Consider the following 18075-nt stretch of genomic DNA (forward strand, 5'->3'; position numbering starts at 1 on the left):
AACCTGGCTTTGTTGTAACATGGACTTGCAACTGTTAGTTCTCGTTAGGTTCCTGCATTTGTTTGTTGGTTCTTACTACACTTAGATATAGAGAAACAAGAATTTCTCTTGATCACAAGACCACATCAAATGTACTTGCTGTGTCCCTGCCATGCTGTTCCCATGGTATGCTGGGGACATGGAGCTGCTGTTAGGTGAGTGCTAGGAGCTGAGTCTCCCACTGCTGTTGGGTAAGTATAGCTCTATCAGCCAGACTACAAGGCATTTTGTGGTGAGGAAGAGGTGGGTCAGAGTGACAAGAAGAGTGACTGGCAGACATTGCAACTCCTTGGATGATGTTGTCTGTCAGTACAGTTTAGAGTGTATTCAGCCAACTATGTGGAATAGACTTAAACTCCTTGTCCTCCCTCATTCTTTTTTCCATTCCCCCGTGGCATCCCCGTCCCCCCCCCCCCCCGCCTCTTTCTTCCCTAATGCAATCCTCCTCTAAAGAGGGATATTTCTGCACAGTAGTCAGGTGCATCATTTGCTTAGTAGGTGCTGGTTAGCAGTACAAGGGTATTGATGAGAAAGCGTGTGTTAAATCTCCCTTCAGAGGCTGCCCTAGAATTGTTACAACTCATGTACACATGGCATTTTAATCTCTCCGCAAAGACTTCTGAAAGGGATTTTTAAAGGACTACACCACTAGTTAGTAGCTGTCACCAGTGTGTGAGGCACAGTCTCAGTGAAGAATTTAGCAGCCTTTGGTTGCACCTGCAGTCGAAATGTCGCCAAGTGAATACATCTCTATCTTTTCAGACTGCCAAGTCATGGCAGTACCATGTGGGATTCGGGATGTTGAGTCTGTGAGAGGGATCTCGGCACTTTCGGTAGATTCCTGGGGCTGGGCACTTTTTTTGGCCAGGGGACCCGCTGTGGCAGGCTGTCTGGTGGGGACGTCAAGGCGAGTTTGACATGCTGAGGGCTCACAGGATTCAGGCCATGTGCCAGCAGTAAAGTGCTTGTCGCCTCCTAATGAGGTAGCCCTCCAGTCCTGCTATCAGGAGGTCTGCAGCTGGTCTGCTTAATGGTATTTAGTAACAGTATGTGCAGTAAAGCATGCTCTCCTATTACACAGAAATCCACTAATGCTGGCATCAAGAGCGGTGGGTAATTCAATCACACCCACAAAAATGATATTAACATAACATTAAAGAGCTGTGTAGACTAGCAAAAGACAGGAAATTATGGAGTTCAGGCTTGAAACTTTATCCTTAACTCACCCATATTGTGCCGAAGTATTTGGAAATTTCCATAGAGCGTGTGATTTTATGGAACCTACAGTGGGGTGGATTGTCCTGTTTGTCTGCAGAGGATTTCCTCAGTTAACATCAGCCAGCATTAGTGAGAATTATATAAAGAAATCCTGGCACAATTTACAGAGCATAGCTGGACAATGTGAGCTTTAAATACGAATTTCTTGGCTTGGGCAGTTTACCCACCCCAACATTTCTGAAGTGCTACATCAGGAGTTAGCTGTGTTGACCTTTTTCAGACCAAGTTGCAGTTGAGTAGCTAAGTGTCTCTCCCAATTTCAGAACTAATTTTTAGGGTTGTTTATTTTTCCTGTTCAACAGTCACTGAAAGATTTTTTGGTTTTTTTTAAATGTTTTGATTTAAAGACACTGCTGTTATTTATTTGAGGTAAATTCACTAGATCTAAGCTGAATTATTCTAAAAATACCAACCCACCTCTTTTTTCATTTTTGGTCCCGCTGAAGCTAGTAGTGCAACTCAGTAAGCAAGATTAACTTCATCAAAAAAAAAATCCTTTGTTGGAAATGGAAGAAAAACTGTTGACTACCCCATCTTCTTCCTCATGGTTTCCAGTCCTCCATTGTACCTCCCTGTACCAGCATGAACAAGGGGAAGTTCTTTCAAGGACTTCATGGGTCAAGGAGGAAGCAGGGAGTCAACTTACAAGATGTTTATAGGGAAGACTTCAGCTGTTTTCTGAGTACAGTCGTTCTATTTTACCCATTGGCATCAGAGCTGCCAGAGCTAAGGGGAGAATTGTCTGTCACTCCAAGGATGGGACTTTACTGCAATCAAATGGGAGATCGCAGATCTCCCAGAGACGGTGAAGCCAGCAGGTACACTGCTTGCAAAGCAGCTAAAACAGCAAAAAATGGAGCACCCAGATATTTTCTTATATCTTCAGGCAGGTTTTGCGGGCCGTGATGAAATGCATTCTGCCCCTGGATACCCTGATACCAGTGTTCATGTAAAAACAATGTAAGCTCAAGTCACATCTGATTTAGAGTTCATTCCCACATGGCTCTGGGAAAGAGGGAACTATATGATGGTCATTATTTGGAGAAGATTTAAAAATTATAATCTAGTGCAGTGGAAGTAAAAAGTGACAGAAACCAGCAAGAATTACTTTACTCTCATAATAGCTCATTTGGAGATTTTGTATGGTATTTTCTGGAGATGACGAACTCTTGGTATGGTTAAGCTGTGAGGTTGTTCTGATTTTCCCCTGTGCACTTTATGTGCTAAGGAGCTGGGGAGGAGTGCTGCTGCGTCTGTCTCTCTGGTGAACAGGATGGTCATTAATGACCATGCATAGAACAGTAGGATGGCTGTATCCTAGGGGAAATCAATTTTCTGCAGAGAGACTGGCTTGTAAAGAGTAGAAAATTTCCTCTAAAGGGGATGGGGGAAGGGGAGAAAAAAATTGGCAGAGCAGGGATTAAAAAATACAAAGGCTTCAAAAGTGAGAGAAGACTCAAAAGGCTTTCTGTTCCCCCCTTGTCAAAATTGAGCTGATCTTGAACATAGTAATCTTAGAGATGTGAGAGAGAATGGCCTTCTGGAGAAGCTCTGGGATGGGGGGACATGGGGAGTGGGGAGAAGACTGCCTGGAGTTTAGACAAATGGTGACTCTTTTTTGAAGTTCATTTTTCTTTTAGATGGAGAACAAACATGCAGCACTGAATCAGTGCTGTGCTTTTAACTTTCTGAAGGAGCATCTATGTTGCAGATACTTCTGGGTTTTAGAGCCATGCAGTGAAACCTGGGACTAGATTAAAGCTAGCTGAGGTGGCTTCATGCTCTCCTGCAGCACTGATGTGACTGTGGTGTGGGCAGGTCCTTGTGTTCCTTACTGTGAGTGGGTGTAGTTGGGAATTCAGACTAGGGTCACTTTTTTCTGCTGTTCTCCAGTCTTACATTTGTGTCCCTTTCCTGAATTACAGAGTTTCACTGCAGCACTGAGTGTGTCTCTCAACTTTGGGTGTCCCTCCCCCACATGTGATGGTTTGCTTCCCTCTCTTATTTTCTGCTGATTTCCTGCTAACTAAACCTTACTGCCCTAGCCTGACTGCTTCCTTGCAGACAGGCTGGAGAAAGCTTGTTTTCCACTAGGATGTTGTCATTTTACTCTCGTAACAGATTTTGAAAAAACTATTTCACGGGGGAGATAAGGAAAGTAAACTGTAACTTGTGTTAAATATCATCATTCAGATAATGGCTCTAATAAGAGTAAATTTGCTTAGATTTTGTAAGTATGTTTGAATGTTTATGTATCTTAAAAATGTAAGCAGGCATCAATCTTTACATCTCAAACAAGAGGATGATTCTTTTCTGACTCTGCTCAATATTAAAGGCTAAACCAGAGATAAGATAACATTCCCATAACTATGGAAGCTTGAACAAAGGAGCTGTTGTCCTGAGAATGTGGGAATCGAAAAGAAACTGAAGTTTGAACTTAGGAAATTGTCTTACAAAATGGAATGTTGCATGTAGAGTAACATTTAATGGCTCTTAGAAATTGCAGAACTGGGCAAATACATAGGTCTTTCTCTTGATCTCAGTGGTCTCTGGAGCAAGTCCAAAGAAAGCGAAGAGCAGAGGCATATGGGAAGCGAATAGTTGGACTGGACCTTTTCTTTTGCTTTGGCTTCTTATTCAAGATGCTGGTCTTTTGAGACCTTCCTTTCTCGAACAGCTGAAAGGGAAAGGGTCAGAAACTCCCATAGTCTGAGTAAGTGCAAGGAAAGGGTGCAAATGCTGTTGGTGAATGTTTCAGCAATGCATAAATACGTGGTCTGATACTGCAAGTACTTGATTTATGAGAGTTGGCCATGGGGTGCATTCAGGACTGTCCAGAGTATGAATTCAGTTGTTCATAGTTGTAAATATTTGTAGACTATAGGTCTGTTTCTCGTAGACTCCATGAAGACTATGTCCTTTTTACACTGGTTTTGTGTTTCCCTGCTTCTGATGGGATGTTCACAAAGCAGTCAGCTTGCTGCTAGAAGTGATCATTGTAAATTTTGTGTTATTAATTTTTAAACCCAGCACATTTGGCAGATTATAATTTGGCTGCTGGAATATAATTTATCTATATAGGATATACTTGCTGTTTATGTGTGTGATGGCAGTAGTAAAGTGAGGGGTGTCAGCACTGAGGTTTTAACAAATCTTTAAATCCATCTTTTTACAAATCAGGGAATAGAACACAGGGTGAATTTGTTCATTGTTATTATTTTGTTGTTTGGTTTTTTTTCTTCACAAGGTTGTTTTCTGGGACCCAAAACATGCAACTGCCAAGGACTGTTTTCTCCCTGGTTGAGGATGTTCACTAATATTTGATGAAGATGTTGCCCTTGCTGTTGCCAACCCTCAGAAGTTTATTGTGAGGTTCACAATACTTGTTTCTTAAACCCTTAGATCCTGAGGCATGTGATAAGATGGGAATCTCAGCTTTCAATTTTTTAAAAAATGTGGGTTTCTCTCCTTCATGGCTGTGAAAAGAGGCATAAAAATACAGCCTAAGTCTATCACAAAAGCTCAAAATATATGAGCAAAGTAAAAGGGTATCTCAAATGTGATTATTTCTTAATTATTTTTTAATACCAAAAGTTAATTTTGTAACTTTTTTGGTGTATTAGCAACTGGAATTGCCAGTAGTGTACTCCTTGGTCAGTTACAGGAAGAATTGTGGGTTTCTTGCAGTGCATTGCAGTTCTCTCTCTCAAAGTACGCCCAATACTCAGAATGAGGTCTCAGTTTTTCCATGTGTATCTTTATATGGTTTGAGGATTGCATCTTGTTTAATTAGTTTATTTGAAGGCACCTGAAGCCAATAATATTCAAAATTCTTTTCTTGAGGGCTCCCAAGCAACTGAAGCTAGTTTGCTTCCAAATCCAGGGTTACTGATCAGATTTCAAGATGTCCTCACTGTGTTTTTCAGTGACTCTTTTGTTCCTGGGGTAAAATTTCTCAGCAGAAACATAAAATACTTAAGTTCTTGCTCCTTCCTCCATATCTGCCCATATATATTTCAGAAAGGATGGGCTATATAGCATATCTTTTTTCATAGCTCTCCATCCAGAGCTCTGCTTGGCAGCACCAACCAAGTCTTTTAAGGACAGAAGACACTAAGTATATAAAGAGTGTATTTATTTAGTGAATCCCATGGCTTATCTAACCCCTTCCTGGTCCACGTTGGCTGTTTCTGGGTGCAAGCTGAACCACAGCAGAGCACAGCAATTGCCAATGTTGGCTTTTCTTCTGTAGGATACTCATGACCAAGGTGTCCAGTGAGAGCAGCTGGCACAAAGCCTGAGTGAGGGGTTTTTGGTTGACTAAGATTTTGTTTGTCTTAGGCTCAGAAGTGCTGACTGATGAGCAGAGAGCTACAAGACATGCTAATGATGTCATATTCCCTGCCCTTTGATGTTATTACCTTAAAGTGTAACTTCAGTGCTCAAAGACAGAAAATAATGAAGCAGTTGCTCTGTTGGTGTAAACTGGGGCAGCCCATTGGACCCAGGAGGAGGCCACCAGGTTTCTGGAAACCAAGAGTGTGATCCAAAGAGCAGTTTTTAATAAGGTCTCCTTCTCCAAAGATATTTACCATCCTGACGCAGTGAGGCTAATACATTCAATTATGTCCATCTTTGGACAATAAATAATGAAGAATTGTTTATACAATAGACAACAACTCTAATATCTTTTTAAATCTGTAAATGTGTTTTTGTAACAGATGACTCAATGCTGTACTTGCAGGTTTTTGAAGCATTTTGAAAACGTAAAAAAATTAACACACAATTAATAAATTATGTATCTATATTTCATGCTGGGGAGCTTCACCTAGTTTAAATTTTACTGTTGATAAAGAGAAGGTTTTGGAGAATACCTGCTTTGGGACCCTGGTCTGGGAGTTATGGTGAGTTACCAGCAAGAGCAGATTTGTCCTCTTAAAACTAATTACTGTAGTAGTTATAGGCCTTGCACTGAGGAAAGCAAAGCACTCACTGGCTGGAAACTTGCACTTGTGTGTCCTGTGTAAGTCTGTTTACTGTATCAGGTCTGTAGGGAGGACTTTCCACACCAAACAGGCACATTAATTTATGAACCTACAAACATACTTTAACCTTGACAAACATGGATTGTCCTCTTTAAGTTCAACTAGGCTTCTTACATGCCTGAGGTTGTACATGTGCATGAGTATTTAAAAATATCGTGGACAAATACCTTATCGAATCCATTTTCACACCCTCTCCTGAGTCTGTCTTCATGTTACAGAGTTGCCCAAATAAATGGGCTAAAAAAATCTTTGCTTTTAAAAATATACTTGGTGGAGTTAAAAAAAAATTCAAAGAAACTCAAAACCAGAGGTATTCTGTCCCAATCCTAGCCAAGCAGTGTGAACTTTTATCCATGTAATTATAAAACTCCGAATCCATGCTCTTGTTTCTCACTGGAAATTTCAGGCAGAGAAAAATGTGCTCCTCTGCACCACTTTTGTCAAAGTTCGGCCTTTGGAAAATGAACACAACAGTGACATTCCAGCCCTGGAAATAAAAGACTAAAATAAATATATATAAGAAGAAGCACTTCCATGATGTAGTTCCTGAAATACATATTTTGCAATGTAAAAGTTTTAAGAAACAGTTCTTCTCAAAGCTACATTGTTTCCAAAGACATCCCAAGTACCTGGATTTTTCTAATTTGTAAATAGTGAAATGGGAGCTCTGTGAACTCAAGAAGTCTCACTCACACATTTGATTCAAATGCCCTCTGTGTGAACTCTATAAAATGCTTTAGCTTTAAATTATCAGTTTGAGTTCATGGTCCCTGGTGGTAGCTGAAGTTCTTGCTTTTTTCTTTAATTCCTTTTATTTTCTTGGCTATTATTGGACAGGAACCATCTGATTGAGACATATATATGTGTACATATATTTTACAATATGTTGCAGTCATTGAATTATTTTAAGAGTAAATTGTTTTAGTGAAATGTCAGAAAAACTGCACAAACTGAACACTCAGGGTTCCCTTGAATAATGAGGCTATTGTTAAATGATTGAATACTTTAGAGATTAATATCATGGTATGCTGGCATGCTGGTTCATACCAACTGTAATTTAACAATGAATTCTCCGTAAGTAAGCAAGACTGAATGAGAAATCAGATACAAGACAGCACAGCATGCAAGAACATACAAAGGAAATAAATTCTACACACAGGAATGATATGGGGGGGGGGGGTCTTTCACAAGATCTGAAATAATTGAATTGTTGTATAGAGGAGATTCTTCAAATTTGAAGATCTTAAATTTTTTTTTCCAATGCTGATGAGCAATGTCTTTATAGCAGAAAAGATAGGGTTTGGATTTGTTAAAATTTTTTTTCCCCTCCTGTTATTTGAAAATTAGTGTATGCCTGGCTTTATAATTTGTGACAGGCTACAGTAAACCACATCTCATTCTGTGAAGGATTTCAGATCCCTAAGATGTCTTCCCAATAATGCATCCTATCATTATACAGAAAATGTACTGGCACTGCTAAGTGTCTGCAAACAAAAGTTGCATCTTATTTTTTTAAGACATCTGAATTCTTGCAAATATGGAATAATTAGTAGTTGAAGATTTAATGATGGCCCAGAAGAAGGACTGAAGTGTTCTGCTTGAAATCATAGTTATTAATTTATGCATGAATTTCATTTTCCATACTTAATTTAGCAACTGTAGAATATTTTGCTAATTAATTATTAACACTGGTTATTTGTCATGGCAGAACTGTGAGGGAAAAACAGCTTTCTATCAAAGCAAAAATATAAATGTCAGAATTTTAATTGAAATATGATATACAATAATGTAATCATGTTTTAAATAGTCTTAAATAGCTTCAATATTCAAACATACAGATATAATATGAATATAATATATAGCACTAATTCAGAATAAACAGTGTTTAGAATTAGAGCTGCAGCTAAGAGCCAAGTGTCTTACTTGCAATAAATGGAAAAATCACTGTAAAACATCAGGTTTTTATGGGGAGTGCAACTTTAATAAGTGGCATTTTATTCTGTCTTAGGTATCAAGAGTGTGGCAAATCTGTAGCCTTATTATAAGCACTGTGAATAGGATTTGAGCTTGTACCTACTGAAGCCGATGAAAAAACTGCCTTTGATTTCTGCAAGCGTTGGATCAAGCCACCTAATTTCATTTACATGCAGACAAAAAAGTCGTTTTTTTTATTTTGGCAAGGAAAAGAACAAGGCTATAGGAAAAGTTACCTTTGAACTACTGAAGTGATATACTTACAGGTCTGAAAGTTCAAGTTCTTTCTATTTCCAGAAATTCAGTATCTGTTTAAATTTAGTTTACTTTAACTTTTGTTTTACCTGGCTTAATTTCCCAAGTAGTGAAAACAATTAGAGTAAGTCTCTAGAGCCTGTACACTTTCATATGGGACTATTTTTCCAGAGGTGATGGGCATACAATGTTTAGATATATGAATGCAGATAAGTTTTAATAGGAAATATGACTCTCTCTTTCTTGGTAAATATCTGCATTGTCTTGTAAATACATTTCTAACTTGAATGTGAGATACCTCCATTGTTTTAGTGAGGATGGAGAGATGCATCCCTGTGCTTTAATAGCAGTAGATTTTAGGGATACTGAAAAAGAAATCTAGCATTTTAACAGCAGAGAGATTGTTTGTTGTAGGTGTTTCTAGACAAATTTTAAGAGGTTTATTTACAGTATTCTCTGCCCTAGGTTGTTGAAATTTTACAAGAAGCAAACTTCAATAAACCTACCAAGTTTTCCATATTCAATAAAAGAGCACCAAAGGACCTAACACAGCTGCTCCAAGGCTGTATTAGAGCCCTGTGATTTGAGCTAAATGGTGCTTGCATCTTCCCCTGAAAAGCAGGTTTTCTGAATATGATCTGTAAATGCAGTGTAAAGTAAAAGGCATGATCAATAATCTGAAATAGCCTTTTAGGGTCTTTCCTCCTAACATGGAACTGTTATTCAAGAGAATGGTAGGATCTTGGGGTTTATTTATCTAAAGCAATATTCATGTTCACAGACATGTGCATATAGTTATTTTATGGTTTTTTTGTAGCTTTTTTCCCCTCATACTTCTAAAAAATGTATTTTCAGCGGGCATGGGGTGATAGTGAATAATAGGCCCATGTATGAGTAAAATCACTACACCCTTAGTATAAGTATCTGTACCAGAAGATATTGCTGAATATGCATACATTCTTTCAGTGGTTCATCAGCTTTCATTATCTTGAAAATTCATTTCTCATAGGTGCTACAATATTCATTACTGTCTACTTAAAACTGTGTTCATAACTGTGTTGTTAGGAACAGAAATACATGGTCTAGGTATCAAAATTGCTGAGCAACATCTACCCTTACAGAATTCAGTACTAATGACTCGGGAGCCCTTCTGAAAGTCCAGGACAGTTTTAGATGTACAACCAAAGGATTTAAGAGGCCCCCTCCCTTTTTCTGTGGTATTTTTGAAACTTGGACAAGTTGTTAATCTAAATTGCTGTACTAACTTGTATTATATTTAATGAAGGAATGATTTTTGTAAACTTGACAGCCAGACTGAAGTAAGTGGAGAAGACAGAGAACCTGAATATTAAACTCTCGTAGAAGTATGATCTTGTTAATCCAGTACACCATAGGTTCCCTGCAACTACCACCTCCTGTTCATTTCCAAGCCATGCACTGGTCCACGAAAATAAAAGGTGCTCTGAATGGCATGAATTTTGTTGTTGTATTTTTGTGTGAATAAAAGAGTTTAGTCTTAATTTTTCCTTTTTTTAATTAAAAATAATCCACAGAGAAACAACAACAAAGCAGCTCAATCTTTGTTAATGGATAGAATAGTAATGTGTGGTATTTTTTTCTCAAAACTACAAGCACTAAAAATCTCATGCAGTAGATGAAATACCCAGAAATGATCATGCAAATCAGAATTTTCTTTCTTAGTGAATTTTCCTTTTGTGTGTTTTCGGATGTCTTAAGTTCATGTGGCAGTGTATTATAGGAGTAACGTCTCTCCATCAGAAACCAAGCAGCAGTTCCTTCTGTGCTTTAGGCCTTCACAATGTGGTGGGTTTTTTTCTTCTTGAAATCCATGATTTTCCTAATAAAGTCTGCTTTAAACAAAATAAACCCAGTTATGCTATTTATATATTAATTCACAAGAATGAAAGAGCCTCAGAGTTGCTTATCTAAATCCAATTACTGCTGGTCAAATTCATCCCAGTACAAAAGTTCCCAAGATAAAAGCATATATTACCTAAATGCCCAGAAATGCAGACTGTTTTTAGTTGGGTGAATTGTGCTCTGAGCGATGCGTGAGGCCTTGAGTGAACCTTATTGCTGGGGATATAATTATTAAGCTCTGAACTTGGAAATTGCATAGTAACTCCATTGATTTAACTAAGCAAGGAAGAATTCTGTACACTGGTTACTTGGGTTTAAATCCCAAGTTTTACATTTATTTAAAACATACAAGCAGTACCCGGAATTGGGCAGAAGCTGTGTTTTGTACATGCCTGTGCACCTACCGACTTGTAGATGAGGATGGCAGTGGGTGTGTAAGCACTGAGTGGGGTGAGTGGGGAGAGACTCGTCCTGTGGCCATTTTGTGTTACAGGACTAGCCATGGCCAGCCTAAAGGCTGGCTTGAAGGACAGAATAAGATGTACCTATCCCAGAGGCTTTTGTTTTCCATAATAGCATGGAAAAGCTGAAAAGTTTGAGTCGCCCTGACCAGTCTGGCCTCCTAGGAAATCCCTTCTTTGCTTCCCACCTTGGCGTATTGCCTGCCAGCAGTGGGGTGGGTGGCACGTGGTTCCTCTGCCTTGAGCTAGTCCCCAGCTGAATCTCACTTGCTTCCTGGTTGCCCGCTTGCCTTCCCTGTACCCCCAGCTTCCCCCAGGCAGAAGTAGAAATGGCTTGAATCCTTTGTGTGCTGTGAGACAGCAAATTTCTGTCAGTTTGGGATTGATGCGGGCAGTGGGTAAGGTTCCTGCATCTTGCGAGTGGTATCACTTGCAGCTGAAGTGCTTCCTTCAGGAACTATCTCCCTTTTAACAGCAGTTATCAAATAAGTTCCCAGGAAAGACCTGGTTGAGCTTTGTCTGCAGTGTAAGTGCTGATCGACCGCCTGCCTGCAAGCTCTTGAAATGATCTATTGATACTGCAACTTTGATGTATGTTAAGGGCTTATTCTGCATTGCTTGCATCTTTCATGAGTCTGCTGAGTAGTCAGAAAATGTGGGGTGCAATGGAATGGGACTCTTGAGAGTGGTTTTTGACATACCTCTGTAGCTAGGACGGAGCATAGAGATTGTTTCTCTCTCTGTGCACAGCAGTGTGGAGTCTTCCCTTAGTCCTAACGTCCGTGCAACATGGTGTGTGTTACTGCCATTTGTAAGTGAAGTGTTTTTAAGTGACCTTTGTGGATATGACTTGAGCAGTTGTACCCCAAACCAATATATACAAGAGAAGGTAAAAAAGTTTGTTTGTAAGAAAGTAAATTAATGTTCTTACAAACATAAACATAATTTCTGCCCCCAAATTAATGTTGTCTTGGAATGTAAGAACAGCTAGGCTGGGTCAGACAGGAATTTATTTTGGCAGCTGTGGAAGTTCTTGATGTTAAAACAGGGACAACATGCAATGATACCACTCTGGTATCCTCTCCCAGTTTCTGTCAAGATGTGACTTCTAGGGCCATATATGTCTTTGCTATTAATTTTGTGACAGATTTTCCATCCTAGAAGCTGTCTGATAGCTTTTTGTAGAGATTCACTCTGTGGGGCATCAGTGCAGGCTGTAGCAATGAGTTCCACAAGTAATTCTCCATTCTGGGGAAGTATGTATTCTGCAGTTTTTAAACCTTATAATTTTCTTGGCAGTCCTTATGTATTATGAGAAATAATGAGGACAACTAGTCACCATCTCACTGCACGGGTCCTTCTTTAATGATCCAAAGTCCTAGTCTGTGTAGTTGCTGCTGATGTGGAAGCTCTTTCAAATATCTGACCACCTGGTTTTAAATTAAAATTATTACACAGAAAAACATTAAAAGCATAATTCAATATAAGGGATTAAAAGGATTTTTTAAAAAGCATGTACACAATTTTATTTGTGCTTACTATGCATTTAAATAACACTTGAGGAAGAATGTAGTGAAAAACAACATGTATGTATGGAAATCTTGTGAATAGCGATTTCAGTTCAGATGTTCAGTAGACACATTCTTGAGGTAGCCATCTCAGAGATACATTACATCTATTCCCTTGGATACTGTGATGCAGTAGGTTATCCTTAATGATACAGTCATTATGTTGAAGGGTGGGTAATAAGGTACTGAGATGAACTCAGTTCCACAATTACCTTTTTCTGACCAGAATTTTTGATTCAAAATCTTTGAAAGAATACCTCCATGCACTGTAACTCAGGAGGAAATTGAGCAGTGCTCATGTTTTCTCATGACAAGCAAACCATACCTGGTATTTTTTATATTAATGACATCAGTAGTTTGTAGAACAGAGGTGTGTAGGCTGTTGAATTTTACAGTAGTTTCCATTTAAATATAAGAAAACAAGGGGCCAGCTCTTGTGATGCACTTTATCCTTATTTCTGTGGGCATTCTCATTGAAGAATACATTTTTGGTACTTGTGGGTGAATCAAATCACAATTAAAGGTCAAAAAAACAGAAAGCCAAACAACTTTGGAGAGGAGACATGGCTTAAAAGCACTCTCCACACATGCAAGAAAGAAATACGACTACATTTGTAGGAACAAAATACCTTCCTGATTTCATGCAGCACACAAACTAACATTCTTCATCAGAACTGATGTTCTGATTACTGTGAAATAATTGCTTGAAATATTTAGGAAAACAGTGTCCAAATTAATTCCAATTACTTTCTTGTGGTAGCGCTCAAGGTTTATAGCGGTAGATTAAATCACCTGCATATGGCTAATTGCCTATAACAATGTTTGTTATTCTGATGCCTCTTACCACTCTGATGTCTCTTTTTGGAAATGGGAAGGTGGGCACGTAACTTTACATGCAGGACAAAACCTCTTCTGAACTGAACAGAATTACTTCTGTGAGTAAAATCTCTAGAGTAACTAAGTGTTTGCAGGATCACAGTATGTAGCAAATAACTCTGGGAAATCTGTAATAAAAGCAGTGGAACCACAAATGCCTGTCTCCGCTGGCAAGAAATGTTAACTTTTAGCTCTCACATGACTTGGATGAAACAACATATCAATTCATTAGGAGTGGCTGGACTGAAATGGAGGCTGGGTGTTAGTTTTTGTTGGCGGAAGTTTAGGTAGGGGTTGTGTTTTATTTGAGGTTGTTGTGGGTTAGCCGCTGATTTTTGTTGGATTCTTTTTCCATATATCTGTCAGAGGCCCTTTACTGTACAAGATAGGCATGTTTTTGCATGTTTTTCATGTATTTGATTTTAAAATCTAAATAAATCAAATAAATGAAGATGCACCACACCAGCCAAATTTCCTGCTGGGTAAGTTGGCCCACTGAGCAACCATAAATCACCCTAGCAGGGAATTTGGCTTTGCCTTCTTAAGATATGTGCTCTAATGTCTTCGAGGCCAAAGTCAACTTCAGGTATTACCATGAAGAATTATAAAATTAAGTGGAACATAAGTGAGTGTAAAGGCCCCAATTCTGGAAACACCAGAGGTTAGAAAAGCATGTGATCTCATGGTTAATGTTAAATCTGTTACGTATGTGTTTGGAGTAGAGCCAGCTATGGCAAAATAGACCCACAACTAATTGCCCACGTACCCATCGTGGCAGAGTGTACAATGGATTACGCCTGCCTTCAGAGCACAAAATTCTGTCTGTCTACAGAGCCAGCAAAAAAAGGAGAGGGGGGAAGGCTTGTAAGATTTTTTTTTTTTTTTTTTTTTTTGTTCCTAAAAGATGGCTGAATTGGGGCTCAAATTAGATTGCACAAACTGTTAATGCCTTTAGGTCAGTTTGCCCTCCTTCTGACTGGTTTCAGTCTGAAATAAAACAAAGCAAAGCATGCTTTTCCTCCACAAAATGAAAGTCAAATGGAAACAAATACTTTTGCGGGTTCTTAGGGAAAGGAAAAACAGTGAAGTGGAAAGTCTCACTTTGCATCAGTCACAAAACAGAGTAAAGAGGGATGGAGAGACAGTGGCTTTTATCTAAAGCTGAGTGGTTACATGTCACTCAATGTGTGGAAACTTCAGCTGAGAACTTTGTCAGGCACAAAATTGCCTCAAACCTTCTTTGCTGGTACCAAAGAGTATGTTTAGGCAGGCTGTTCCCAGTCTTTCCTGTTGGGTTGCTCCCCCTTCATGAGATATTTAAGTGTTTGCTGGGTCCCAGACAGAAACCCAAGGGTCCCTTTTCCCCTGTGAGTGATGGTAACATTCCTTTTTTTGGCTCCCTGGCTTTTTTTGTCTTTTTTTACTTCCCCCCCCGCCTCTGGTTTACTGGGCATGTTTATAGACTGCTAAGACAGAGAAGAGTGTGGCCTTGAATATGTAGTACAGTGCTCTAGCTGTCCTTTCCTGTATAGTAGGAGACATGGGTTTCCTCCTGAGGCGGATAAGGGAATTGCAGCAAGATCTTCCGTGTCCTGGTTTCTGGACTTCAAGTAAAAGTCACTAACACCAAATTTATATTGCTGCTAATGAAGATTAACCAAATAAAAATTGGTCTGCCATACATTTCAGTGGTTTAGAATTGATGAACTATTGGTTATTTTCTATGGGTGTTGCTTTGCCATCAGAAGATATAATTTTATTATAATCCTTTATAGTAATACGCCCTTCATTGAGTTATGTTCCATGGAAAAGTCTTTCAAATGAAAGCCCAATCTCTCAGAGTACCAGTAATACTTTTTTAAAAAATCTGGGAAAGGACATTTTAGAGGAAGTTCTCTTCAGTGAAGCAGACACCAAGAATTATCAGTGACTTGAGGAATAAAATTAGTTTCCTTATTCTCCTAAACTCTTATATTCAGCCATAAATGCCATCTTCTATGATCTTTTACCAGGATTTTGTGATACTTACTATTAAGTCTTAATTTTTAGTCTTAACCTCTGGGAAGTAAAGACTTTTATGGTCTAGTTGCTTAATGCAACAAGTTGTCGCTGCCTGAATTCCTCCTTCATCATGCTATCAAAAGTCTATCAAATTGCAGTGCAGTGCCATGCGATATGTGGGGGGTGATACAAATTCAAACAAGTATTAACATTCCTCTTGGAAAGAGCTCGGAGGTGCACACAAACCTCAAAGCTTCTGTTGATCCAAACCAGAAATCTAGAGTTTATGTGTGCAGGCATGGATGCAACCATGAACACAGTTGTGTGTGCATGCATGTGAAAAAATGACCATAATTCTTGTATGTTGTTAATCTTGGAGGATTCTAGTCCATCTGTATTAAAACAAACCTTGTTTGGCAGCTAAAAATAAAAAAAAAAAGATTTTTAAGCAAGCCTAATTAATTTAACTGAAGAAACATCTTTACCAGTGCTGATGTTTTAAAATCCCTGTTATAATTGGCATTTATGCTGGCAATGCAGCACAGTGCCCAGAGATGGACAGGGTGTGGCAAATGATGAGTGCTTTTCAGGTGAACCCTAAAGGTATTTGTTGAACTGCAGTGGCAGAACGAACCTCTCCAGGAGTATCAGGTGAACATTTTTCAAGAGCACTAGATCTCTTCCTAGTGTATGTGTTATATGTGTGCAAAAATAACTATGTGCATTATTAAAATATAATAACATGTATCTCTGATTCTTGTTTCCTCTATAGGTATGGGAAAATTGTGTCCACAAAGGCAATTCTTGACAAAAACACAAATCAGTGCAAAGGTACGTGCAAAACGTCTACCGCGTGAGTTCATTGTCTGTTGGAATGATTGACTGGTGGCTTGACTGCCAAGGCTTTGGCTCCAACTGTGCAATCAACATAATGTACAGTGTATTACAAACATATTTAATAATGCCAAAGCTTTGAGTTGTGTTTCCAGTAACATTGCTCATTAATTTTTTTCATTAACAAACAAAATGAAAATCACAAATCAGAACAAGTATCAAATTGCTTCAGTAGAAAAGTAAATTACCTTCTAACCACATAGTGCTGTCTGATTTGAATGATATCATCAGTGATGCAAATTGATTTCCTATATAAAAATGAGAAACCTTTGGGAAAAGGTTCCCAAGCAAAACCTCGTTTAATTTTTCTATTTTTGTGAAGTCTTGGCCTACGCTATTTGAAGAAGAAAATACTCTTTATGACACAAATAGATCCACAAGTTGCAATACCAAGATATAAAAATGATTCCTCTTCCAGTTTTATGTTCTTAATTTTTCTGCTAATGTATGAAAACATTTTTTTAGTGAATTATAGCATGTTTTGTGTGTGTGTATAGCTATATTTGCCTAGATAAATATTGACTAACTTGTCTAGTAGCATCTCAGGACTAGAATTGTTATTCATTTACCTGTCTAAAGAGCCATTAAGTCTGTGGGGGAGAAGCTCTGCTTTAAAATGACTCTGTAACTTTACACTAGTGATATACAGAATCCTTTTGGAGTAATAAGATCTACTAAAGTGGGTTCTTCTGATAAGCACATTCAGAACAGCATTTCTATATGAGTTAGTAAAAAGAAAAAACATTACAGTACAGGAATATCTTGCAAGTGGACAGATAGGGTGTGAAGAGAAAGAGCAGAGAAAGCCATTTCAGGAAATTATGTGATGGGACAAAATTCTGCCAGCTGTACCAGTGATGTTCTGGCAGTTTGTAGAAGTGTGTGGATTTACTGTTGCCTGCCACAGCATTCATTAGCCACTCAAGAGAAAAGTGGGCTGGAAGACTGAAGTTCTAGTCTTAGGAAACTCCACCAAACTGATCAGTCACAGGCCATCATCATCATATGTTGTACTGCCATGCATTTGCTGGACATGTGTTTTCTTTCCTTTGAGCACTGTTCCAGCAGACTTCTGATAATGTTGCTCTGTCTGTGTATTACACCAGGTAAAAGACCTGGTTGGGGTGTTGGTTTTTTTTTTTTTATTTTGTTTTGATTGTATTATGAAGGAATACCCTTGTGGGAAGATGGACTGGGCCAAGTGCAGAAAGCCCTGGCAGGGTGGCTGAGGAGGCACAAAGGTGAATGCTGCAGTTTCAAACTGGGAGGAGATGGGTGTGCCTGCTGCTGGCTGCTGCGTGGCCAGGAGATTTGAGTTTTGAAGGCAAGGTTGCAATGTGGGGAGCTGTAGGAAGAGGGGAACTTGCAGCATGATGGGGCTACAAAGGGGCAGAGCGGATCGAATGGGCTCTGAGCTGGTTTAACGAGTAAGAGTGCTGCAGTGGGATGGGAAAGGCTTTGGGGTAGGAGCACTTGGGGACAGGGCTCTGGGACAGGAAGGAGTTGGAGCTTAGGCCTAGGACAGCGATGTGAGCGATGAGGAATAGAAAGTCTGTGGTCAGGTAGGTTGGAGTTACCATGGGGCCACTCTTCACTGTCTTACACTACAACTAAGACCTTCCTTTGGGGATGGGGACATGTAGACCCTTGTCCCACTCCCCACTACCATACACACGACCAAGGTGTTCTCTGTTCTTTCATGTGTCAACTCTATCCTTTTTTCATCTTTGTTTCTGAAATTTGTGCATCTGAAATGGCAGTACAAGTCAAGCAGATAGAGTAGGATCTGAATTGGGCTGTATG

At 39.1% G+C, this 18075-nt stretch overlaps 1 protein-coding gene across 8 annotated transcripts in view; it reads left to right on the forward strand.

Moving 5' to 3' along the window:
* Positions 1–18075, forward strand: part of RBMS3 (RNA binding motif single stranded interacting protein 3) — a 712154-nt gene that overhangs the window by 371754 nt on the left and 322325 nt on the right. For all 8 annotated transcript variants that reach the window (XM_074839167.1, XM_074839161.1, XM_074839176.1 and 5 more), the window contains one exon: positions 16151–16209. In XM_074839167.1, coding sequence (XP_074695268.1) covers positions 16151–16209 — 59 coding nt within the window. The remainder of the gene's footprint in view (positions 1–16150; positions 16210–18075) is intronic.

Source organism: Strix aluco, chromosome 1 (genome assembly GCF_031877795.1).
Source record: "Strix aluco isolate bStrAlu1 chromosome 1, bStrAlu1.hap1, whole genome shotgun sequence".
NCBI lineage: Eukaryota > Metazoa > Chordata > Aves > Strigiformes > Strigidae > Strix > Strix aluco.